General features: G+C 34.9%; 1 protein-coding gene across 3 annotated transcripts; it reads left to right on the top strand.

Moving 5' to 3' along the window:
- The first annotated feature begins 6,942 nt into the window (after positions 1-6,942).
- LOC117911337 (phosphoglycerate mutase-like protein 1) lies at positions 6,943-19,852 on the top strand. 3 transcript variants are annotated; one of them, XM_034825669.1, is made up of 10 exons: positions 6,943-7,177; positions 11,812-11,879; positions 11,965-12,141; positions 12,277-12,356; positions 15,713-15,875; positions 18,046-18,120; positions 18,276-18,364; positions 19,036-19,155; positions 19,304-19,348; positions 19,437-19,852. In XM_034825669.1, the coding sequence occupies exons 1-10, from the start codon at positions 7,051-7,053 to the stop codon at positions 19,558-19,560; spliced, it is 1,068 nt and encodes a 355-aa protein (XP_034681560.1). In that variant the 5' UTR covers positions 6,943-7,050; the 3' UTR covers positions 19,561-19,852. The 3 variants fall into 3 exon arrangements, with proteins under 3 accessions (XP_034681560.1, XP_034681562.1, XP_034681561.1); XM_034825670.1 differs by having other exon boundaries at positions 6,946-7,177; positions 12,034-12,141; XM_034825671.1 differs by lacking the exon at positions 11,965-12,141 and having other exon boundaries at positions 6,945-7,177.
- The last annotated feature ends 7,439 nt before the right edge of the window (positions 19,853-27,291 follow it).

Here is a 27,291-nt window from a genome sequence, read left to right as displayed (position 1 = left end):
GAATGGGCGCCCTTAGATTGTCTTCTACACATAACATACTAAATTAATGTTCGAATGCCTGTCCATGGTGTTAATGGGTCAACCTCCTTTTTACAGACTCTTCACATAACACGAAACCAACTTTAAAGAAGAAAACGATAGGTTTAACTATGATCTAACAGGCACACCCTTATTTTGGCTATTGCCCATTTCACATAAAACTAAATAATATGCTTAAGGGTCATCAGCCAAAAAGCGGTAGCCCCTATATGTAAAGGTTGGTCATGATTATGCCCACTAGTTAACAATCTCTTTTTTTGCCAAGGACGCCATGTGAATCTATGTCACTTTAATGCCATCTTTGAACAATCATGACCAAGGTACATATTTTGCTATTACAATGACATTATCATGTAACATATACCATAATATTGAAGAACAACATACAATCATAATATATGTACACCAAACACTTCAAATCCAATAATTAGTCATTGTTTATAATCAAGGAAACAACAACGAAGATTACCAAACTATTTCATACTAATATAAAGTCGATCTTACATTATGAAGTTTAATAACAAAAACTTATAGCAATGGGTTGTTACATGTCGCATGATTATGCCCAGGCTAATTACAATGAGAACAATGAACCATTTTTTTGACATGAATTGAGACTCGATTCGACGTTTCCTAAGTCTTCTAAGAGGTCGAGTTGTGGTTGGAGGATTAAGAAAGGGATAAGTATGACCCAAGGCATCACAGACAGTTCCATCTTCATCAATCATTGGCATGTCATGCATTACCAATGTACGCATGCTTCCAGAGTATATCTTCTCTTGCAAATTGTACTTATACTAGTCATCAACATAATCAGACACATCAAACCCCATTCACCGTATAGTTGCACAAGTGTGATCACATGGGATTCCAAACATTTGCCATGCTTCACATGTGCAAGTTTGCTCCATTAAGTCTACTTCCAGGAATGCTTTTCCATTGGATACTTTCATCGAACTACCCAAGTGTAAATAAGTGATATAATTTTCACCTTTTGTAATATTCAATGCAATCTTTTCTTTTGTTTTAGGACTAATACACCCATTCCATTTTACAAGTCCATTTTTGTGCTCGACTAAAAGAGATCCTAACTTATCCATATGCTCGATGAAGAAAACACAAATGTTATGGTGTCGTTCATGTCTTAACCAAGAATTGAAAGACTTGGCCAAATTACTTGTCATCTTATCCCAACGCATCTTTTTAAATTTAGAGATTGCCCAATGTTGAGGATTATTTTCTTCAACCTACTCCGCCAAATCATGATTAAATGTCCTTAAAGTATCCATTGCAACCTCATAATCACAATCTAACCTAGCATAGGCGATAGAATCAAGCATTTGCAAAGCATTTTCCTTCCCTTGCCTCCCTTTAGTGTTCAATTTTGTTAGAAAGCTACTAAAGTTTTCTTTAATGCGACGATAGTAATGTGCATGGTTTTCACTACCAAATACCTCTGAAACACTACGGATAATCCCTTGGTGCCTATCAGATATTATTATAACCTCTTTTTCACATATGACCATCTTCAATTTCTCTAAGAACCAAAGCCAATCCTCGTAATTCTCAGAGCTAAATAAGCCATAAGCAAGTGGAAACATGCCATCGTCAACATCATACGAAGAAGTTGAAAATAAAGCACCCTTGTATGGCCCACTCATGTGGGATGAATCTATTGATATAATAGGCCAACATCCCATTTGAAACCCATGTATTGACACTAAAAGGGCAACAAACAATTGCATAAAATGACCATCATCCAAACATCTATATTCAGCAATTGTCTCTAGATTTGTTTCAATAAGCCTTATACATAACCAAGGTAACAACTTATATGAACATTGTGATACACCATGAATTCGTTCTTTAGCCTTCTCTTTCAAGTTTCATGCTTGACAATAATTCTATTGTATTTCGTATTGTCGACGAAAGTCTTTACATATTTGACGGGGCAAGTAATCTGGATTTGAACAAATAACATCATCAATCATAGTTGTGGCTCGATTACAACGAACTACTGGTTTGGAAACTGACACATCTTCTAAAGAGTGGTTATGTTTATTTCTAAATGTATGCACTTGAACTATTTTTGTTCTCCCAATAGCACGAGCAATTACTTTCCAAGGGCATCCTTCAACAACACATATTACAATCATATGCTTAAGACAATTCCTCTTAAACTTATATATAAAATGGCCTCCTACTGACATGAAATATATTGCATCCCGAAAGTCATTTGTAGTTGAGAAGGTATGCCCACTACCCAATATTGCACTCTCAAAACGACTTGACTCTAGTGGACCAACATGTGATTCAACACATTTTTTATGAAATCCTCGTTATTGCATTCTAATATCAACATCTCTTATTGAATATATGATCGATGAGTTAGATCGTACAATTGGTTCGTTCAATCTGCATTATAACATCTAATGAATAAACATAAATATTAAAAAATAAATAAAAACACGGAATCATTTAAGATTAGATATTCTTTTGATATAACTTACCATTGTCCTCCATTCTCAATCGATTCATCGTCTTCAACTGTTGATACTAAACATATATATACACATGCAAATCCGTCACTAAATTGAAACATGTTTGTCAAGTCTTCATCATTTTTCAATGGTTGAAGTGCATATAAATCAAATGGGAGAGTATATGAAAATGTTGGTCCCACTATATTGATGCTCATTTTCCCACAAATTCTTGAAACAAAATCATTATATGTCATTGATCGTTCTAAATTTAGACCTTCTCGTCTCCCACCCATATATTCCACATTGCCATGTTCATCCCTTACTAGCTCTCCTCCAATGTGCAGATAACAATAAGTTGTATTACTTGGATCCATTTAAATGTTACTTGATTATGAGTAGCCCCTGTTTAGAAGCGTGAACCTTTAGTCAAACTGAAACAATTAACTAATTTCTTAATAACACTGCCTAAACCAACTTACTTATAAAAAAACTGATTATCACGCCTATGACCATCATATATTAATACATCGTTTATCTTTGAAACTTTACAAACGAGCTTCATTTACATTTCATGGTCTACAATTAATGGTGTAAATATAGACATGCATAGTGTATACTTCACATTAAGCAATGCAATTATTCTATTTTATTTGGTAGTAATTTGTTATGTTATATAAGTTAGGGAGTGAACCTCTCAATTCATGGGCCAACCATTGTTTTGGTAACTCTTCAAGCCAAATTGTGCTAATGTCACTCTCTTCGGGCCACCCCCTCAAACAATGAGTCAACCTTTATTTTGCCCTCTGCCCAGATTAAACCACAACAATGTTTACAACCAAGGGTCGACCTCCAAACAAATGGGTCAACCTTTATTTTCCCCACTACCCAGATTAAACCACAACAATGTTTACAACCAAGGGCCGACCTCCAAACAAATAGGTTAGCCTTTATTTTGCCCACTGCCCAGATTAAAACACAACAATGTTTACAACCAAGGGCCGACCTCCAAACAAATGGGTCAACCTTTATTTTGTCCACTGCTTAGATTAAAACACAACAATGTTTACAACCAAGGGCCGACCTCCAAACAAATGGGTCAACCTTTATTTTGTCCATTGCCCAAATTAAACCACAACAATGTTTACAACCAATAGTCGACCTTTAAACAAATGGGTCAGCCTTTATTTTGTTTACTGCCTAGATTAAATCACAACAATGTTTACAACTAAGGACCTACCTCCAAACAAATTGGTCAGCCTTTAATTCACTTACTGCAACCTCTTACGAAAATAATAATTTCATCCAAATGTCATTAAGTGAATTACGACCATCCCTTCATTCAAGGGTAGACCCTTACTATGACCACTACACACATAAACAAAACAAATTTCATATTTGTGGTTGTGACCATCAATTTTGAACCTAAGGCTCCACTACTATTTTCCCTAATTCCCACATAAATCCATGTCCGTTTTACTACATTTGTTTTATTTTTCTTCTTCAATTCAACCCTCATTCATTACAAATTCAAAAATTTTATTAATAAATTTATTCAAACTTTACTCCCAATCATTTTTAAAATTTATACTCATCTACTCATAACTAAACATGAATTCTTTTCCCATGCATTGGATTCACCAATTAACAACTATAAAAAATTACTCAAATTACTCATTTTGGAATCCCATATAAACAACACTAAACAACAAAACATCTTGAATCCCATATAAACAACAAATTGTTTGAACATTCCTAAAAAATGTATTCCCTTCTCATGCAATAGTCATATTTTTCTTCTCTTTTCCGTATTCTTCCCAACAACCACATACAACACAAACACAACAATTCAAAAAATAAAACAAAATCAATATAGCTTACCACCATCTCATTTTCCCATCATTTATCAAAATTTAAGCCATATTTCATTTCAAATAAACCCTAAATAAATTAAAATATAAATTTAGATACAATATTAATGAACATTGAACATGTAGAAATATGCAATGTAATCAAGTTTAAATGACAAAATTGCACAAATCACATAACTATGACATTATTCAAATCTCAAAGAATCAAAATGATAAATCAAAATATAAAGTTGTTACAAAATTTAATAACATACATATATCACCTGGAAAAACCCTTGCTTTAAAAGTTAAATACAACTACAATATTTTTATTCTTCGTTCTCTCATCTCTCATTCTCTCAATTGCTTTCTTTCTCTTTCTTCGATGTAAAAACAAAATAGGAAGTACAACAAGGAGAAAAATGATTGTCGGTCCTCAAATGAGAAGAAGGAAATGGGTTTTTTTATCTACCTGGCCTTTGTTAGGGGGTTCACACTTGGACTTTTGTTTTCAGATTGATGTTTGGTGGGAAAATGAAGATGTCTTCTTCCTTATGGTGATGGAGGAGAAACAAAATAAGATATCAAGTTTGGAGGTTCGTTTGAGGTTGATGGGTTATCGCGATTTGAGAACCTACCAGATTTTTTATGGATCCTTTCGCCTTGTGATGGGTTGTGCTTGTGAACGAAGAAGAAAGAACATGAGTTTTTGGTGTTAGGGTTTCGTTGAAGAAAGAAAAAGACATTTGGGGGTAAATATTTTTAAAAAAATCAATCCACGTGGAGTGTCTAGTTGGCTGGTGACATGTAAATGAGTCATGTCATTGGCTTAAGTGGACAACTGATTTGGACCTTGCTTATGTAACTTTTCCAAACAACTTATCCAACTAGGAGAGATGTCAAACTATAGGAGGGTATTTTTGGAAGGGCCTCAACATCACTATTACAGTGTATGAAAGGTCATTTATTTTCCATAAAATCCACTGAATTTGAAAAGTAAAAAGTAAAGTTTCTAAAAGGCAAAATTTTGCCCATTGGTGTATGATTACATAAATTCCCCTAAAATGAAGGCAATGTGGGCCATCTAGGACATCAATATTATTATTTTTTTAAAATATAACTAGACACATATTCTTCTTTGCTGGCCCACCCATTGCTCACTTAGATTTGACATCATTTCATGATCTTTCCTTTTAATTACCTGTGGATACGTGTTGTCGTTTTACATAGTAACTATATTCTTTAGAATCAACGATTCTCTTCCTCTTAGCAACAAGATTTCTCTCTACTATTTATATAAGAAGTTTTCAGATTCCCCATACTATTTAAGCCATAAGTTTTTTGGATTCCCAATTCTTCAATTGTAATTGTAAGCATGTGAAAGATGCTCATTAATATCAATTATGCTTAGAAGGCATCTTGTACAACTTCATTTTTGGCACCTACTCAGACATTCATATCCTTTATTAGGAATGTTTTATGACGGAATATATTTTCATTTTAAAAATGACTTTATTTGTTTTAGATTCAACATAATGATCTAGTTTCAAATATTTAAAGTTCAATTCTTAAAACTAAAAATTCTTGGAATTTTTTTTTGAGTTTCTATTTGGACCCCATTGTTTACTTTTATCTTTGAACCCCTTTCCAATGACAAATTTATTATCAAAATAACCTTATAATGAATTGACCTAAATGCCACCTTTCAAGCCTTAAAATGAGAAATTTTGCCATGTTTATTTATTTATTTCCTTATTCAATTTGGGAATAGAGATGGCAATGCGTGGGTTCGGGCCTCGGCCCATTTATTCAAAATAATTCTCATCCTCGTCTCATTTAAAATTTTAATTATATTAATATTAATATATTTTATAAATAATTAAATTATTATATTTTTATAACTTATTTTATTATTATTTTACATATTAAAAATAGTAAAATAAAAATTAAATTAAATTAATTATATATATAATTGGGCGAGACGAGATGGGATAACACAATACCTAAACCCGCACCAAACTTGCCTTGAGTTTTAAAAAAATTTCAAACCCTTTTATTAAAATTGAAACCTGTCTTATTAAGGGCGGGACGGGTATCCGAAAAAACCCGTCCCATTGCCATCCCTATTTGGAAAGAGTTTCTTCTTTGAATGAAATATGGACAACAAAATTTTGATGAACTCATATCTTTTACCTCACTTTATCTAATTTATCTAATTGATATGAGTGGAGGGGATTAAAAAACAAATACATATTTCATGTCCTCCCTATGATGCTCCAAGCATGTCAATGATCAAAATTAGGTTGGGTTGGGTTTTCAGTAGAATGAATGCCAGGTTTGACGTTGCATTTCATTTTCAATGAGGTTCTATTTGATTTTGTTTTTAGCCTTACGTGGAATGCTGATGTGGCGCATGCATTCATGATAATGTTATGGAGTATCATATTCCGTGACTATTACAAGTTGGTGGATTAGGTTTTTTTTTTTTTACGAATATATATATATATAAAAGCCCATAATTCTTAAAAATAAAAAAATAAAAAAATGGTGTAGGTGGCACCATCATTTTCCACTTGGACACAACAGACGAAATCTGACGGCGATGAGGACACCGGAGTGAAAGCTGAGATCGTACAAAACTCTGGAACTCCACACAGCGCCAATACCACGCAGATGGAGGCATGCTCACTGCTATTAACCTCACTTCTCCTACCTGCTGTAGCATAAGCCTCTTCTCTTCCGCTTCCTCCAAATCCCCGTCGCCACCACGAGCTCGCGTCTCTGCTCTCTGCCGTTCCTCTCTCTCCGGTAATAAATCACCCCGATCTCAATAATCCCTCTTTATTGGTTCTCTAGGAAGTGGAATGGAAAATCTTGCGCTAACCATATGCGTTTTCCTTTCTGTTTCCGAGAACTGAACGCAGCCCCGAATATGCTTGATTGGATCTCTCTCTTGGCTATTTCAATCGTAGTTTTTTGTTTTCGTTTACTTGTGTGTGGATCCCTTGATGTGGTGATTCGGCAGGAGTAAAATGTCGATTTTAGGAAAATGAGCAAGAATTCGTAGTAGAATTTGAGAAATTCTGATTGAGGATTTTAAGAAATCGGCATTATTTGAAATTCATATATACTCTTTGGTTCTTTTAATGCGCAGGAAATAGTTAATCTAATGTAATATATTAACTCATACCCTACTCAGCCGAACCCAAAATTTATTATAATCTTTAGATTAAGTATTACAAGCTCAAAACTATCGAAGCCTGTAGATAAAACTCGAACTTTAAATGGGTATTACCGCAACAGATGTTTTGAGTTCCCTAACAGAGTACAACTTTTTCACCTTCAAGGAAGGTAGATCTAGCTTATGCATGAAATATATGACCCAATCAAGCAAAACATGAGGTAAATTTTGGACAAAATTGAGCCTCTTACCTCAAAAAAATTGGCTTTTTGCCTTTCCCCCCTCGATCTTTAGTTTTGATTTTAAATTTGGTGTAATAAAACTTAAAAATAGTTTAAGAGGCTTTGGAAGAGTGAAATTTGGAATTACACGGGAAAATGGGGCTGAAGAGTGAAAGCTCATTGTCATGTTCACTGTGAGTCTTCCCTAGTCCCCTTTGTAGATTTCTAGCTTTTCAAGTGCCCACATAGCTAGAAAACTGACAGTTGTTTGGCTGGACATGAGGCATTAGCAATGCAGCCTCAAAAGAAAAAGCAAAATGGGTGTTTGTGCCCTAGAAAATGGCTGGGAAGTGTCTAGCAAGATAAAAATTGTCGAGATACTAGTGCCCTTATTACATGCCTAAAATGCTAAATGTTGTAATAAAAAGGACAAGAAGGGGGAGCAAATCCTTTTCCTTTATCTTTCAGTTATAACAGAAAAAAAAATTAAAAAAAATTCTAATCTGTTAATGGAAGTGAATCATATACTTTTGCTAGTTAAAAATTGCTTAAGCTTAGAAAGAGCCTGAACTAAGTACGACTAGGAAAGTTAAACCTTTAACTTCTTTGAATTAAACCTAATTGTTTTTCTTTACTCTTTTAATGGATAGAATAGTTGTTGAAGTTATGACGACCAAGGCACACACAAATACTGTTAGATGAACCCATGGCCTTTCTGGCCAGGCCTGATTTAAATTTGTAGAGTACAAGTTTTATAATGTGATAAGAGCCAAAGTGATGGGGCTATCTCTTTGGAAAGCCACAAATATTAAAATTAGTAGACCTGAGAATACATTTAATAATGCGGTAAAAAAGAACTGTTTTGATGATGTTTTGAAGAAACGTATTTTTTGTTCCTATGATAAGGATATTGAGCTTGTAAGCTATTTTCTTAGAAATTTTATATTAAAAACCATACTCTGTAGCGGATATTAATTGATGATCTATGCAAGTAGTGTTGGCAATACTCTAGTGAAAGTGATTTGTTGTGGAAGAAAATGATAAGGGGAAAGTTTGGGGCGGAAGAAGGGGATTGGAGGTCAGGTATGGTGAGAGATTCCTATAGGGTTGGGGTTTGGAAAGTGATGGGGAAGCAATGGGATTTTCTTAAAACAAAGATTTCTTTTGCAGAGGGTAGTGGGAGCAGTTTTGGAAAGATGGGTAGTGTAGTGAGGAGCCCTTATGTGAAATTTTCCCATCCTTGTTTGCCCTATCTGTTTTGAAAGAGGCATGAGTGTCTGACTTTTGGGAGCAAAGAGGGGATGGAGGAACTTGGAACTTTCATTTTGTCAGGAATTTGAATAATTGGGAGTTGGTTGACATGAAGCGGTTCCTTCATAAACTCCAAGATAGACAATGAAGAGGGAGGAGGAGGAGGACAGGGTAGTTTGCAAGGGGTGATAGCAAAGGGGTTTTCTCTATAAGAGGGCTTTATTCTCTTTTGCAGATAGGTTGTGCTACCCCATTCCCTTTAAAGATTATTTGGAGCTTGTGGATGCTACAAAGGTGAGTTTCTTCACAGGCTTGTTGGGGTTAGGTGTTGACATTTGATCAACTTCAAAGAAGAGGGTGGACGTTGGCCAACAAGTGTCCCTTGTGCAAGAAGGAGTCACAATCCATTGATCATATTCTCTTACATTGTGATAAGGCTAGAAATTTATGGCAGTTCAATTATCTTTGGTTCAATTAGGGATACTCTTTTGGAGTGGCATGACTCTTTCGTTGGTAGAAGGCGTGTTAAGGTTTGGAGGGACTGTTCCTTTGTGTATTTTCTGGACTATCTAGAAGGAAAGAAATCAAAGATGTCTTGAAAATAAAGAATTGTTAGATCAAAAACTAAAAAGCATCTTCCTTAACAATTTCTCTATGTGGGTAAAAGTGTACATAGCCGGAGGCTATATGCCTTTGGTGGACTTCATAGATTGGTTGGGTATTTGTTGAGGGAGGGAATACTTTTGTGTCCCCTCTTTTTTGCTTCTTTTTTAGTGCTCATCGTATATGCTGTCATGTGTTTTTTGCGTTTTTATAATACACACTCTTATTCATCAACAAAATATAAAAAAAAAAGAAAAAAAGAAAACAAATTTGGCAGTGTTTTGGTTGAATTAAAAAATATTGGTGTTGACCTCATACCATGCAGCATGGATCTGCTTTTGATCCCTGCTTCAAGTCTTGAATAGATTTTGAAAATGTGAGGATTGCATTTTAAAATCACTATTCTTCTTTTCAGGTTTCTGTTTAAATTCACATTTAAGATATCAAACCACCTAGGCTGTCAGTCTTAATCCCAGATAACTGAATACTCCACTTAAAACGTTATTGTTGTTCCCATGGAAGGGGATTCCTTGGTTATTTTTCTTGAGGCTTGGCTCAAGTGGTGAAGGGATGGGGAGGGTTTGTGGGAGGTTCTAGGTTCAAGTCCCAATGGGGATAGAAATTTATCTATCAAAAAAAAAAAAAAAATTCCTTGGTTATTTTTTTGTGGGCCTCCACAGGAGGCAGAGTTCCTTCTCTCTCTGCTTGTTGGGTATGGAGGTATCATGCTCTTTCTAGGGATACTGTGTCTTCATTTATAGGATATTTTGATTAACTAACAAGATGACTGAGTTTTTGGCCAAGATAGATGCTAGATCTCTAGAGTTGTTTATTTGGGAATCTCCTACTCCTTGATTCATTTTGAGGCATAGAATGGTTGCATTGTATTGGTTCCCTAGTTGGCAATTGCTGTTTTGCGTCTTCTTTTTCCCCCCCTTTTTTGCTGGTTCTATCTTGCTTTTTGCTGTTGTAATGAATATCACATCCTTCCTGTTTCTTTCTCTTTTATTCAGTAATTCTCATTTTTTATGAAAAAAGAGTTGTTGCATGTGGAATTTGTTTCAACTGAGAGATATTGTTTAATTCTCGCTGCATTTTGTATACTTTGAACGCATCTTTGGTGGACTTAATCTTGAAGCTTTACTTAGCTGTGATATTTAGCATCTTAAAATTGTTACATGTGGAATTTGCTTCAATGGGAAGATAATGTTTAGTACTCCTTGCATATTATATACTTTGAGCATGTTTTGGTGGACTTTCCTTACAAGCCTTATAAGAGATGAGTTCTTGCTTCTCTTCCATTCATTGTGAGACTTGGCCCTTATGCCATTGGTTGTGCAACAAAAATCCTAACATCCAAGCCAATAAAACTGTCAGTTTGCTCCTGAGTGCTGACTAATAAATGCAATTAGCCTTTTCAAAGCTAAAAGCCACTTCATATTATCCCTGATTCTGGACAGGCAAAAAAGATCATGTTCTGTGATTTGTTTGATTCTGACTTTGCTTCTTTACAAGTCCTTCTATGAAAAGTGTTGATGTTTTCCAAACTCAAGATTGTTAATAGTTAATCCCATATCACTTAACTTGTTAAATTTGTTAGTTACCAAGTTTAAGCTTAAGTTGTGAGGATCTGGGCCCAAAATGTATATTATGTTGAGATTGTACTCCCCAATTTTCTAGGAAGAATAATCCATCCCTTTGATGAAGCTTGCTTAACTACAATTTTCTTTCTCCATGGTGGTTATGACAGGCCTTTCAAGAAAGCTATTACAAGTTTACAACTCTGTTATTGAAATTTCTTATGGAGACTTAGATGAACCCCTTTCATTTCCTGCACTGTGACACTATTAAATTTTATCATTTCAACAATCTTACAGAGTCCCAGAATAAAATGAGTACTTTATCATATGCTGACATGGTCTACTATTTTTTCTACTGAGTCCCCCAATGTGTTCTGTCCATGCACTTTGCCTGTAATGATTGTTAAGTTGGCAGTTTATGTTCTGGAACTTGCTTATAATTTCATTATTGATAGATTAAATGTTTTGAATTAGTGATATATTTATAACTTTGGCTAAAACAATATTCAAACCCTTCGTATCCTTGAACCTTTTATGAGAAACCGACTCTAAATTCTATTTTGTTTGTTGCCTTCTTTTAAAAGCTATTTTCTATTTTGGGTTCAGTTGCAGATATGGACAGTGGTGCAGGTCCAAGTCTGTTTCCATTGCATCGTTGCAAAACTCTTCACCTGGTCAGTGTCAAATTGTTTTCACTTTATATAGTATGTGCACTGCATATTTGAAGCTGCTATGTCTTTGGTTTGAAGGACTTTCAAGATTGCCTTCTTTCTTGGCTTTTGCTCGCAAATTCCAAGGCATTGTGGTCTTATAAAACCATACATTCAGGTGAGGCATGCACAAGGGATCCACAATGTAGATGGAGATAAGAATTACAAAGCCTACTTGTCTCCTGCATTTTTTGATGCACAACTTACTCACCTAGGTTGGCAGCAGGTATGAAGCAATTCATATGTCCTCATGCCAATTCTGTTTTGAAAATAAAAAGACTCATAATAGGATTTCCTAGGAACAAAGTGTTGTATTCCCTGGAGGAAAATATCATAAAAAGGTTTTTGCCTACTGTAACAGGTTGATAATCTGCGTAAACATGTTCATGCATGTGGGCTTGCTAAGAGGATTGAATTAGTTATTACATCTCCTTTGTTGAGGTATTGATGTTGGCATTTCACATTCCTGTTTCAGTCTTTATTGGATATCTTTTCACATTATAGATTGATTATGTTTGAAGTCCAACTACATGTTTTTTTTTAGTTTTTTATTTTTAAAATTATGTATTTATGAACAGTTTTTACAGATTGCTACCTTTTGAATTGAAGTCGAGCAATCTTAGCTGAGGATTGTGAAGCTGGTGAATCTTGTTACTCACGCTAAAGTGTGAATGTTCTTCTAGATGTTTAATAATTCTCTATTTTCCCTTATGAATGATTATAAAATTGGTATTTTAGCTCATGCTTCTACACTGAGAAGTTAGTCTCACTTATTGTGTCCTCTGAACATTTTTTTCATAGTTTTGTGATAAATTTAGCTTTTAACTCAATTCTTAGATTTGTTTTAATAATTCAATTAAGTAGAATTAAGGAGGGAAGTATGTATTTGTCACACAGTTTCCTTGGTTCACTTTATGAACCTTCTCAGATGTACAGAGAGTAGTGTCAGTCCAAAACCTGTCCTTTCAGGTGCTAACTATTGTTTAATTGTTTTCTTGTAATGTATTTTATTTGGAAACTCTCTTGCAATGTGATGGGAAAATGGAAGTCTTTGATAATATTGGTCTTGGAGAATGGGTGCCGTAATTCTTTGTTTCTTTTCTGTACAATTGACTTGAATTATTTTTAGTAATTAAAGACTGATCTAGTAGTTAATTTATTTCCTGTAATTAGTGGTTAGTTTAGTGGAGTAATTCTAGGCCTAGAATAGAGTACTTTACCTTTTTGCATTGTAAGCATTATAAATAGGTTGTAAATATATCTAGTGAATTCACAAATATTATTCAGACATCATTCTCTGTTTTCATGGTATCAGAGCCTTGTGCACAGTAGCCTTCATTGCTGGTGTCAACTCAAAACCCATTTGTTGATGTCTATTGTTTCTGACTGTGTATCCTCTCCATTACAGTAATCTCATCCTATCTCCAATCAACCCATGATTACAGAAAAATCTAATTCCCCTTCCACTACTATCCAAACAGCCATAAAGACTCACAACCTAGTTCCAATCCTAGGAAAATTGAAGGCAATTGCTTAGAGTGGTTGCAGTTGATTAAAATGTAACTGAAGGGAAAAGGAAAATTGAGTCATTGACTTGGGCCAAAAAAGCGTAAGGAAAACCTGAAATTCTATGCTTGGAATGAGGAGGATTCTTAGATAATATCTTGGTTATGGAACTCAATGAAGCTAGAGATCTGCAAAACCTATACATTCCTCTCTACATCAAGGGACATTTGGGAGACCATTGACTTACTCAGAGACTCAATGGTTAGAGATGTTGCTCAGGTTTATGAACTAAAGATTAGAATTTATAAACAAAATAAGGTAGTTTTTCAGTCTTTGAATAATATAATGTTATACAAGGGTTGTTGCTTGAATTAGATCAATATCAAAATTTAAAAATGGAATGCGACAATTATGTGACAATGTATTAGGAGTTTATTGAAAGGGATAGAGTTTCTCTATTTCTTTGCTAGATCACGATCAGAGTCCAAATTCTTTGTAAAGAGATGCTCCCTTAAGGAAAGTTTTTGTGATTATTAGAGGGGAAGAAGGATAAGGAGGCATTAGGCTAGATCAGAACCCCATGGATGGCTCAGCATTAGTTGTTGTCCAATCGAAAAACAATGTTGTTGTCGCTGCTGGCCAGACCACTGGTACAACTGCTGGCTAGACCACCAATACTAATGCTGCTGCCTCAACCACAAACCCAGGAAGGAATGAAGGCAAAAGGTCAAATGACAAGAATTCTCAGTGGTGTATCTACTATCAATAGCCGAGACATACTAGAGAGTCATGCCTCCAAATGTTTTTGGAAGAGGAAATATAGGCCGAGAAGGAAACCAAGGGCATAAACCTCAAGCTAATCTTGCCAACACTGATGAAAATCCCGCATAGAATAATGCGAACCAAGAGGGAGGATTGAATTAAGAAGATATCAAAAAATTGAAGCAATGCTTGTCACTACTTGAGAAGTCAAGGGGGACAACATGTTCAAACAAGTATTCTCTTGCCTGCCCTAAATGTCTTGAAAGAACAGTTTTCAAGCCTGTGGGTCATCAATTCAAGAGGTTTGAACCATATGATCAATTCTTTATTTTTGGGAAATTATATCATGCCCTTTGGGGCACTTCCAACTTTTGATTGCGCATAACATTGCTACTAAGGATGTTTTGGTGGCCTCATTTCCGTCATTTTAAACTTTTGCCCCTTGTTTTTTACCATGCACAGTGTTTGTACGGTAAAAAATTGTTTCAAACTGTTTAGAATACTCCTTGCTTTGACATTGTTTTTAGTTCAAAGAAGGTGAATAAGAGTGTGCTTCTCTTTTTCTCCTTTTAATTCAGAAACAATAAAATGCATTAAAATGAATTAGAAGGTACAAAGAAGGATAAAATATTTTTCCAAAAGATAAATTAAACCTTATTCATGCCAAAATAACTTCACCTTTTGGTCATTTTGTACCATTTTTTTCTTAAGTTTTGCTCATATTGCTTAGTTCCCAAAAAAGTGAACAAAGTGCCTGTAAATACCAGTCAACTACATCAGTCAGAAGACCTAAGTCTAGTTTCATTCCTGAAGATATTCCTATGTTCAGAGGTAAAAGTGAAACTAAATGAAGAAAGTAGAAATCTTGGCCAAGTAAGGGAAGCAGGAAATGGCAATTCCTACCTATAGATGAATGCTTTAGAATTAAGTCTTGTGGACTGTTGAACCTACAAATCAATTCAACTACTTAGTTCTGTTATTTCTGAAAATTAGGAATTTCTAGTTTGAATTCTCTGGCAGGGAGCAAAGCCTAAGAGAAGATAATGCAGAGATAAATGTTTTATCCTTTTGGTCAGAAACTAATAGCTTTTGATGGTTAAACACTCAGAACTCTCATAGTTTTGGATCTTTGATTATTGTAGTAATTGTCAAACATCAATCATGGTTGGCATGCTCATTTACTTGCGTAATTTGAGTCTTATTAAGGTTATATTTTGCTTTGTATTGGTCAAAATGGGGTTCAGTTGGAGTTGGTTGCTTTTAGTTAAAAAGAGAATCATTGGACCATACATTGGTTCAATCAGATACACAAACAGAGGTAATGTAATCTATAAGATTTGCAGAGAAAATGTAAAGTGTCAACCTCCAAGCATAGTTATAAAACACATTTGTTCGAATGCACAGTTATTCGATTCAGGTTTATCTGTTCTCCTTTTGAATACAAGTGTATTCAGATTCTTTTTCCTTGGATCCACATGCCTTGAAGGTTAAACATTTTGTACTTTGGTATGGTCACTTTGACATTGCAGGACCATGCAGACAGCTGTTGGAGTATTTGGTGGTGAGGGCTACAAAGATAGGATGGATGTGCTGCCACTGATGGTGGCAAATGCAGGGGAATGTAACCGATCTGCAATTTCAAGTTTGGACTCCCCCCCATTCCTTGCAGTAGAACTTTGTCGCGAACATTTGGTAGGTCTTGTTACTCTGGTGAAGTAATTTTTTTTCCCCTGTTGGGTTTTGGTAATGCTTGTCACCCTTTGTGGTTGTCTATTTGCCACCAAAATAATTAGTTTTGCCGCATCAGTGCAACATCTAGAGCATGCCAGAAAGTCATAGAACCTGATGATTATATTCTATAGCCATCTAGGTATTCTCTCTCTACCTCCTCTGTCTGCTAAACTCTTCCTCAAAACAACGTCACACCTCTAGAAAGTTATAATTTTATAAGCAAGAGAGCCTACAATACCATTTATCCTGGCTAATCTAAATACTTAATGACCAACTAAGAAATTCCTCTGGCTTGAGTGCAACAAGAATTTGTCTTGAAATCCAGAAAAGAATAGATCCTTCTCCAGATCTTGGAGTCACCAAGAGTCCATAGACTCCATACTCATTTGAAGATTCATTACCGTCATCAGATTTCAATTATGGTGCCTTGATTGATTAAATGTTATCATGCAAGTTTCTCTTCAGGTGTGGCCAATCCAAAAGGAAAAGGTTTCTCTTCAGGCGTGGCCTATCCAAAAAGGAAAAGGTTTCTCTTCAGGCGTGGTCATGCCACATACCCCCTTTATATGTAAAGGTTGGGCCATCCTCAGTGTCATTCCTCCAACACTATAGGTGCTATACTATGAAAGTCAACCACGTACTAGCCTCAATACCTGCTGTCTTATTATTAAGCTGTTCTGGAGCTATCTGGAAACTTTCCAGCTTCATTAAATTTCTTTTAGGTTGTCGATCTGGCTTGCAAAGAAACCTCGACTGAGTGCTTGCCACAAAATTTTGTTAATTTTTTAAACCAATTACATCTAACTGTGGATTTCTGCCCATTATTCCCGTTGAAACTGGGAGATGGTTCACTATTGGTCTCCAACATCACTAGATCACAATCTTGACTCTTGAACTTTTACATGTTCTCAACTATGATCAATGCTCTTTTGCTCAAGATAGGTAATGACAAAAAGTTCTTCCTAATAATTATACGATAGCTAATTCTGCTTTAACCGTAACTTCATCTCCTCTCAATTAATAATTAGAGGCTGGTCCTGCATACCAAGCCCATGCTCATCGACTAAATCTGTGCTTGTCGTACAAGTTTCATTAACAAAAAGTTGAAGTTGTCATTAACATCAGGGGGAGGACTTCTCATCCTTATCATGTTTTTTCTCAATTAATACAATTGTTTGTTTCTGATCAAAAAAAAAAAAAAGTTGTCTTTTATCTTTCAGATTGGATCAGTCAATTTACCTATCCTAAGTAGCTAGTCAATCAGAAAAAGCTTGTGGGTAAATTTCCCAGAAAATCCAGCCATTTAATAATGCTGGATCAGTCATTTTCTAGTTGTCATAATGCTGATCTTTTGCTGTTATACCAGATGTGATGCAAAATAATTTAGCATTCAGCATTATGATGGGTTTGCTGGGGAAAGGCTTGGGGAGTTTACTAGGGTTGATTGATTAGACGTGGTTTAAACGATTAATGGCAAGGCTATCTTCATTACAATGAAATTAGAAGAGAAGGGAAAAGTGGAGGACAAACCAAGGCAATTAGAGAAGCAATCTCACCTGGAAAAGAAGGCAATCCTGCCTCTGAAGAACTTCAAACCTGTAAACTCTTATGATCATTCATTTACTTCAAACGAGACAATTGATACCCTTTGTAGACTTGTAAGCTTCATCCTAGCCATTGAGTCGAACAATCTCAAACCTTAATTTAGACCAATTAAAAGGACTCAAATATAAACTCAGCCCTTGTTTAGTTCACTGATATAACCTGAACAGTGATATTATGGTAATTTTGAACATAAAAGCCAAACCTAGCAATAGTAAGACTCGATGGAAATCAACTACATTAGGGCTAATAAACACATCTAAGAAACCTCTAAAGTCAGCCCTGTGCAATCTTGAAACTGCCATATGAGAGTTTAAGCCTTAGAATTAAGGTATCTGGGATGAGCTTCTATCCACTCACAAGACGGTAAAACATAATCTACTTGAACTTAAATCTGGCATGTGTTCTCTGGTGCTTAATTTTTTTATCATCCAAGGAATATGAAATATATTATTGTATGTATGGATAGGTTTCTTAACTGTAATATTTTTTGTATATTTTGCATTTTTATCTATACTTGTGGTTGCAGGGAGTTCATCCTTGTGATAAGAGGAGAAGCATCAGCGACTATCAGTTTCTTTTCCCTGCCATAGATTTTTCACTGGCAAGTACTAAGATATCTATGATATACTTGCAAGATAGTTGTTATGGATTCATATGATATGCTTGCTATCTTTTGGTAGCTTCAATGAAGTGAGTCTAGTTCTGGCTATTTTCATGTGAAGTGTTATACTTAAGAGGTTTTGAAATTTTGTTCAGATAGAAAGTGACGAGGACATATTGTGGAAGGCCAATGTTAGAGAAACCAATGAAGAAGTTGCGGCTAGGGGATTGAAGTTCATGAATTGGTGAATACCCTGTTTACTATTATAATATAGATAGAACTCTAGCTTTGGTGTTGATTCTTTTCAACCCTCACAAACATTGAAAGAGTATGCTAATTTAGGTACCTTGTGCTGTGAATGCAAATTGCATGGGAACTTTAGGGTGAAACTCCAGTGTTCCTGAATTTTAACCAATCATCCCATTTCACTATCCTGTGATGAAAACCAAGATAGTTACAAAAGACCCTGAGGTGTTTCTTTAACTGGCATATAGGCTTTACATGATATCAGCCTGCTGGTGGCTGAAGTTCTAGTTCAAGCTTCTTTTTATTTTATTATTTTGTAAGAACAAAAATCAGATTGATCACATTCTGTGTTCTAATTCAAGATGTTTTGTTAATTACTTTCAACATTTGAGGTTGCAAGTGCGTTGGAAAAAATTATCTTCCACAAGAAAAAAAATTTATTGATAGCTTTTTGTCTGTCTTTGACTTCTATTTAACATGAGTTCAAAGAGCCAGTAGTTCCCAGTAAGCACAAAATTTGTACCAACATGGCTGATTTTATAGATACTGATGTTTCCTTTGATCCGATGTTGATGTGCTTAAACTTCCTTTTCCTGTTGTTAGCATCCAGATGTTCATTTTGAAATAGTGAGATGCACAACCTTATGCCTTTACTATCCCTTTCTTCAGGTTGTGGACACGGAAAGAAAAGGAAATAGCAATTGTCACCCATAGTGGATTCTTGTTTCATACACTAAATGCATTTGGAAATGACTGTCACCCTCTGGTGAAAACCGAAATATGCAAGCAGTAAGTGTTGATGGAGCCTTTTTATCTGGTACTATTATTTGATACTCAACTAACATCCATTGAGCATAAACCTTTGCTCAGTTAGAAGAGTAAAGCTTGCCATCTTTCCTTCTCCATAACAAATGACCCCTGGACATTGTACTTGCAGCTTTGCAAATTGCGAACTCCGATCGATGATCATTGTGGACAGAAGGTGAGCTTGTTATTTTCATTAAGCCTATTAGAGAATTCCTGTTCCTAATTGTTGAGCTGTATAATTATAATTTGCTTCGATTATCCAGTATGGCAGGGTCAGATTCATCAACAACTAATTATCCCGGAAAAATTCCTCCTGGGCTTGACCTCCCTAGTGATATTGCTGATGGAAAGCTTGAAAACGAAGCACGTAATTCTGGATTGACATAGAAAAACTGCGCCTGGTTCATTAGCCAAACTGGAATGTGGAGGTGAATTTCTATAATTTGTCAATATCATTGTTGGAAACACTGTCTTGCTGAGGCTCTATTTCATACTACATATGCTGTTGTGCCTTTTAATGAGCCCATTTTAAGATTTAGTTACATGAAAATTGTGGCCCTGCCAATAGTGAAATGCCTTCGATCATGAGATTGAACATTTTAAGTAAAGACTGGGAAATGGTTTTGGGAACATTTGGAACGTTGGAATGGGAAAAACATTTGGAGCACTTACTAGATGCGAGAATATGAATTAAAAATTCATTATCATGGGTATCGAAATTTTTATTAGGATTTCGATTCCCTTGTGTTTAGGGGTATAATTGGAACCATGGATGAAAATGTTGGGAAATTTTGTTGAAATATTGTTGAAATTTCAGATATCAGGAGTGGTTGATACGAAATCAGCCACCGATTATTGATCGGCTCTCCAATATTTCCCAATATTTTTTTATATTTCTCAATATTTCAGCTGATATTTTTGTGCTCCTCTTGCCTTCTTGCTTGGTCAACTCAATCAAAACATGCTTCGCTCCTCTTGCTTACTTGGTCAACTCGATCAAATTACAAAAATGATTTAACTTTACACAAGAAGGAGATTCCAACCGAGGTTAAAAGGGATCCCTTCATCTAATAATGTGATGAAACTACAACGATATTCATTTTGATACTAAAGTGACTATTGTCATGTAATATGTATAAATTGTTCTCATTGAATGAAATCAAATATTTCTTATCCTAATTCTAAGTGTACACTTCCAAAACTCGTATTTTTTATCTTTAAAATTCAATTATCGATATATCCATGTTTATTGATATTATTATCCTTGATCATACCTATATTAATTACAGTTACAAAATAACTTTAATATATATATTACGACTTATTTTATCAGTTTTTTTGAAAAAAATTTAAACATTTTTATGAATTTTGAACAATTTTCGTCCTATTGCTATTTTGTCAAAATATTTATCGATATTTTCGATATATCCATAGAATTCAAGTATTGATATGTTCATATTTGTCGATAATTTTTATCCTTAATTAGAGTATGTAATTATTTTAAATACTTAGGTTGAACTTGGGCTTTTCTCAGCTTGAAATGAATTCAGGTTGGGCTGAGGCAAAGTATCTTATCAACCTTGAGTCTAACTTAGGCCAGAGTTATTTTTTTAATAGTGTGTATAATTTATATTGTTACATATAATTATTTTCATTTATAAAAAAAAAAAAAAAAAAATGGAAGAATGTGCAACCTATTCTCCAATCCCAACAAGGCAACAGACAGCCACAAGTTCTTATTAAAAACCATTGTCTTGTGTTTGTGAGAAGATTTGAGTGAAAATGAGAGAAAAAATAAAAATAAAAAATAAAAAGAAATAAAAAGTAATTTTAAATTTAATAAATTAAGGTTTTATGTTGTTGTAAATTTATTTTATTTTATACATAAAGATTATATAATTTAAATATATAAAAATTATTTTTCTTTTAACATTTTTTTTGTTAATATTTTCCAAAAATCAAACATATTATTAGAGTATATTTGAAAGTGATTTTGAAAGAGGTTTAAAACATTTCTTAATATTTAGAAGCATTTTCTTTAAGAAGCATTATAAATATATTTTTTAAAATTTTTGAAAGTTTTTTTAAATTTTATTCTAAGCATAATTTTTTTTGGTTCCTCAATTTTTCAATTTTTATGGCAGCAAAGCATTGTGTTATATATGAGCAGTGGGTCAACTTTGGTTTTTTGAATGAAGATATGAGAATAAATTACAAAAATTTGGTTCTTGACCAAATTATTAGCATTCATAACTATTTTTTAGAACAATTTTTTTGTTTCAAGAACCAAAAGCTTGTTTAGTTCATAAATATAAAACCATCCATGATAGGAGGTAAACTGGAAACATAAAACAAACCATCCATGATAGGAGGTAAACTTAAAATAAACTTGAAAATTTACATAATTTAAAGACCATCCATCATAGGAGGTAAATCATAAAACATAGATACATAAGGAGAAATATCTTACAATGGGAGGAAAGCTTTGAAGAAAGCTTGGGGCTTACATGATGAGAGAGAAAGAAGAGAGAAGGGAGAGCCTAAAATTATGGGTGCTTACAAATGGAGATCAAGTAATAAGAGATGCAGACATCTTAGATTCCGTTGTCTTGCATATTAAGACCCATGGCTTTAAGATCAAACCAGGAAACAGTCCTGTTTCAATCATAACTAGGTTTGCCTATAAGAGCATGAACACAAGTGTTGGATCTGGGGCTCTTTGCACCAGTCCTAAAGGTGAGACCACTTACTTTCACTCAAATATGCTAGATAAGTCAGATTTCATCATCCCCAAGAAGATCTAGTGGAAAGATGTTGAGTTTCCTGAAAATTGGCATTTTGCTAATACTGTTCCAACCATTGCACAGCGATCTGAAAGTATTGAACAAATTGTTCAATATCCTGATGGAGGAGGAGAACTGGTTTTCTCCAACTCTTTCAGACATTCTAGCAGCCCTAAAGTTTCTGTTTATGAACCCTCTAGAGCTTCAAGCTCTTCCATCCCAGTTAGAACCACTAGGGAAGAAGAAGGTTCCAGCTCATGAAATCCTAAGAATATTAAGCTAACAGGTGTCAGAAGTCACACCAACGTGGCTAGACCATTTTACACTGAGGAAAATGAGTCTACTCAGGAATCCCAACAGGATGAGTCCCCTGTAATGTCTCCTATCTATTCCCAGATGATTAACACAATAAGCCTAAGTGATGAGGACTTTGAGAACAACAAGGATCTCTTAAGAAAAGACTTCTATTCTGATGACAATAAGCAAAGAAATGATTGGTTCTTTCGCACTATCCCTAAAGTCATTAGAGCCATTCACCAAGAAGAATTCTATGCCTACTTAGGACAAGAAAAGAAAAATATGAAGTTTTGGATTTGGTTTGAACTCTTCAAACAAGAGGATTATCCAAATTATCCTTATAAGCGTGTTAATAACACTAAGAGCACTGATAAAATTAAGTCCTTTGAATTTTCTAAGGAATTCCAGGAAAATCCCCAAATCAACCAGGCTTTTGTTGATAGGATTAATCAGAAGATTAAGGATAATCTTGTTGCCCCTTTGACTGTTCAGCCTCATAAGAGAATCAATATGGTTAAAGGTGATATTAGTTCAGAAGAAGAAGTTGATGAACTAATTAAAATGTTTGAGGAACCCCATAATCAAATTATTTCAAAAGATATTAACAATTTAGAAACCTTTAGGACTAGGAATTACTATCCTAGACCTACATTTCCTGACATGCAGTTTGAGGAAAGAAATCAGTCTACTCAAGCCTCATACACCAGTAGTACTATCTATGAATGGAACATAGACGGTATGACCGAGTATAACATACTCACTAAGCTTCAAGAAATGACCATGGTAAGTACAACCTATAAATTAAACAATAGACTGCCAGATCATGCTGTAGCTCAGACCATTGTTGCTGGGTTTACAGGTCAGCTTAAGGGTTGGTGGGATAATTATGGCAAAAGACTTGCCATTAAGTATAAATTAACAGATGTTCATATCCGTAACCATGACATCTGTATTAAGCAAACCTTTATCCTTGTTAAGGATCTTAAGGAAAAAGCCCTTCTAGGAATACCCTTCTTAAGCTCTATTTATCCCTTGTGGGTAGATAACCAAGGTATAAGAACAAAGCTTTTTGATAAGGAAATTCTTTTTGAATTTGCTAATCCTGTTGGAAACATCACTCTTTGTGATCAAGAAATTAATCTTGTTAGAATAGATGATCCACCTAAGATATTAGGTACCCAATTCATTCATAATCTCATTATAAATGATATTTTAAGCATTCCTTTATACATTTCAAAATTTCAAATTGATATTTTGAACCAAGGAATTTTAAAAGTTGTTTTCATATCTGAGAAAACAATTAAGTATATAACTTTTAAGTATAATTTAACTGATTGGATTATTTTAAACCCTAATTTTGAAATTAAGTTTGTTAAAGGAGAAAATTTCATTCCTAATCACTCAACTCGTGGAATTTGCAGGGTTCACGAGACCATGGCCCTTAAAAAGAATACCCAAACTCCTAACTAGAAAACCCAACCCAGTCAAGCTCCTTCTCCCCATAAAATGCTATGGAGCCAACAAGTTGAAGAAGAAACAAGACTTCATTCTTCTAACCCTATGCCTAACAAGATGATGACCTTGTACTATGATCATTTTGATCCAGCTAATCCAGTCAAGGCCACCCAGTACCCAGCCATTTCAGGGTCCTAAACCTTCAAGCAAGTCACTAAGTCTAATCCCTCTCAAAAGGAATTAGCATCAAGCTCCTTTTTTTCAAACAAGCAAATTGTGGTGGCTGCCAACCCCACACTTCTTTCAACAAAATCAATATATTGGCAAAATGATTTAAATCAATCTCTTTTGGTTGTAGAAAGAGAATTTTTCTCTAAAAACCCTAGAGAGATTGTTGCAAAAGGTTTTCAAGAAAATTTTCATTATCCCTCTGGTGATATTTTAAAAACAAGAGAATTTTATGAAGCAGTCCTTACAGAAACTGGTTCTATTAAAATTAAGCATAATGCTGACAAATTTAGCAATATGGGTTTGGCATTCTCCACCTGCCATATCTATAAAATTCTTACAGTCAAGCAATGGGGTGGAAATCCTAATATTTCAAGGGAATTTTCTGAACCATCAAAGCCAAGGTTTTTTAATTATTGGGATTATCAGAGAGCATGGTTTAATGCTTTTCTGATCCAGAATAGGGACTTCCATCATTCATGGATGTTCTATTTTCCATCTAAGAATCAGCTTCCCTATTTCCCATTTTGTTTCTACAGTTGGTGGATTTATTATGGTTCGACTATTAAGATTTTTCCTAAGCCCATCCTGGATGGCTTTGAGCTATTCAGAAGTTCTTTTGATATCCCCAGAGAACTTTCAGTTTTTCCCCCTTTACTATTCTTTTTCAGCAAATTTGGCCTTGTTTGGATAGTCCAGTGGGACTATATTATTATTACAGATGAATCAGCAGCCTTTCCATCTCTAGGAAGAACTTTTAAAACTAAATGGTGGGATGCCTTGAAAAATGATGCATCTATTGAGGCAGTTAAGCAGTATTTCCTCAAGAACCCCACACAAGTCTCAGCCAGTGATGATATGTCTCAGTTTCTCCTCAAAAAGCAACAGTTACAAGCCATGCTTGCAGTTGCTAAGACCCCTCAAGATTTCCAGAAAATCCTTGAAGAAGGAAGCTCAAGCTTCTCCCAAGAAAATTCTTATGCAGAGTTTGATGATTCAACAAGCTACCTTCCAGACAATGATGATGATTGTGAAGGAATCCTTCCTTCAATAAGAAGATCTAAGTAATCATCAGCCTTATGTCTTCCATCAAGAATATTTTACAAGCTTTGCAGTTTCTGCACCAAAAGCAGCAAGCATGTGACTACACAGTCTAAAGCAGCCTGTCAGAAGTCTTCTCAGTCGAAAGTAGGTTTTTCGGGGGAATTCAGTGGAAAAGTGAATTTTACTATTCACTATTCACTATTCACTATTCACTATTCACTATTCATGCACGAGATTACTATTCATCTTTTTGCCTATTTAAGGAGACTTCTTGTCCTAAGTAGGCATAGAATTCTTCTTGGTGAATGGCTCTAATGACTTTAGGGATAGTGCTAAAGAACCAATCATTTCTTTGCTTATTGTCGTCAGAATAGAAGTCTTTTCTTAAGAGATCCTTGTTGTTCTCAAAGTCCTCATCACTTAGGCTTATTGTGTTAATCATCTGGGAATAGATAGGAGACATTACAGGGGACTCATCCTGTTGGGATTCCTGAGTAGACTCATTTTCCTCAGTGTAAAATGGTCTAGCCACGTTGGTGTGACTTCTGACACCTGTTAGCTTAATATTCTTAGGATTTCCTGACCTGGAACCTTCTTCTTCCCTAGTGGTTCTAACTGGGATGGAAGAGCTTGAAGCTCTAGAGGGTTCATAAACAGAAACTCTAGGGCTGCTAGAATGTCTGAAAGAGTTGGAGAAAACCAGTTCTCCTCTTCATTCTTCTAACCCTATGCTTAACAAAATGATGACCTTGTACTATGATCATTCTGATCCAGCTAATCCAGTTAAGGCCACCCAGTACCTAGCCATTTCAGGGTCCCAGACCTTCAAGCAAGTATAGGAAATCCTGAGAATATTAAGCTAACAGGTATCAGAAGTCACACCAACATGGCTAGACCATTTTACACTGAGGAAAATGAGTCTACTCAAGAATCCCAACAAGATGAGTCCCCTGTAATGTCTCCTACCTATTCCCAGATGATTAACACAATAAGCCTAAGTGATGAGGACTTTGAGATCAACAAGAATCTCTTAAGAAAAGACTTCTATTCTGATGACAATAAGCAAAGAAATGATTGGTTCTTTAGCACTATCCCTAAAGTCATTAGAGCCATTTACCAAGAAGAATTATGTGCCTACTTAGGACAAGAAAAGAAAAATATTAAGTTTTGGATTTGGTTTGAACTCTTCAAACAAGAGGAATATCCAGATTATCCTTGTAAGCGTATTAATAACACCTCTATAAAAGCTAAGATATGGAAAACCAGTGACAATAATGTTATAGAATCCATCCATCCTCCTGAAGCTAAGATAGAAAAGAATATTAATGGAACCATAGTCACAGCTTCACCTTTTAAGACTAAGCTAGAGGATAAAGGAACTGCTAGTGCAACCGATGTTAGAAGGATTATGGAACAAATCGATTATACTAATATGTTTCTCATAACCCTTGGAAATCAAGTCAACAGAGTTGAGGAGATTATTGAAACTCAGGATCACCTTAAGCAGTCTTTTGTTAAGAATGATAATAAGCCTTTGTTTAAGCCTTTTGAATTATCTAAGAAATTCTAGGAAAATCCTCAAATTGATCAAGCTTTCATTGATAGAATAAGCCAAAAGGTTAAAGATAATCTTGTTATCCCTGAAACACCTCAAACTTTTGCTATCCCTGAAACACCTCTGCCTTCCCATAGAAGAATCCTTTTGGTTAAAAGGAATATTAGTCCAAAAGCAAAGGATAATGAACTAATTAGGTTAACCAGAGAACCTTCTATCCAAAACCCTTTTAAGGATCATAGTGATAAACAAGAGAAAATCCTTAATACCCTGACTATTAAAGATCTTCAAGAAGAAATAGGGCAGTATAAGAAGGATATTAAGAACCTAAGACAACCTACAAGCTCAGAATTCCTTATCCCTCATGATTATATCAATAGGGTAGGTTTTTACCATAGTAATCCTAAAAAGGAAGACTTTGAAGAAGTTCTTGAATCTTCACAAGACAATAATGATAAGATAAATGCATACTTAAATACTATTAGTAAAGTTATCTTCCAAAGGTGGGAAGTCTCCCTTACTATAATAATTAAGAATAAATTTATCCTTGATATTATTGCTTTAATTGATTCAGGTGCAACTTTGAATTGTCTACAAGAAGGTCTTGTACCTACCCAACTATATGAGAAAACCAGGCAAGCCCTTTTTGGTGCTAATGGTAAAAAGCTTATTATCAAGTACAAGCTATCGAATGCCCATATTTGTAACCAAGGCATTTGCATTAAACAAACCTTCAATCTTGTTAAAGATCTCAAG

Source organism: Vitis riparia, chromosome 3, assembly GCF_004353265.1.
Source record: "Vitis riparia cultivar Riparia Gloire de Montpellier isolate 1030 chromosome 3, EGFV_Vit.rip_1.0, whole genome shotgun sequence".
In the NCBI taxonomy this organism is placed as follows: domain Eukaryota; kingdom Viridiplantae; phylum Streptophyta; class Magnoliopsida; order Vitales; family Vitaceae; genus Vitis; species Vitis riparia.
Note: the sequence above shows the minus strand (reverse complement) of the source record. Positions and strands in the feature narration are given on the sequence as shown.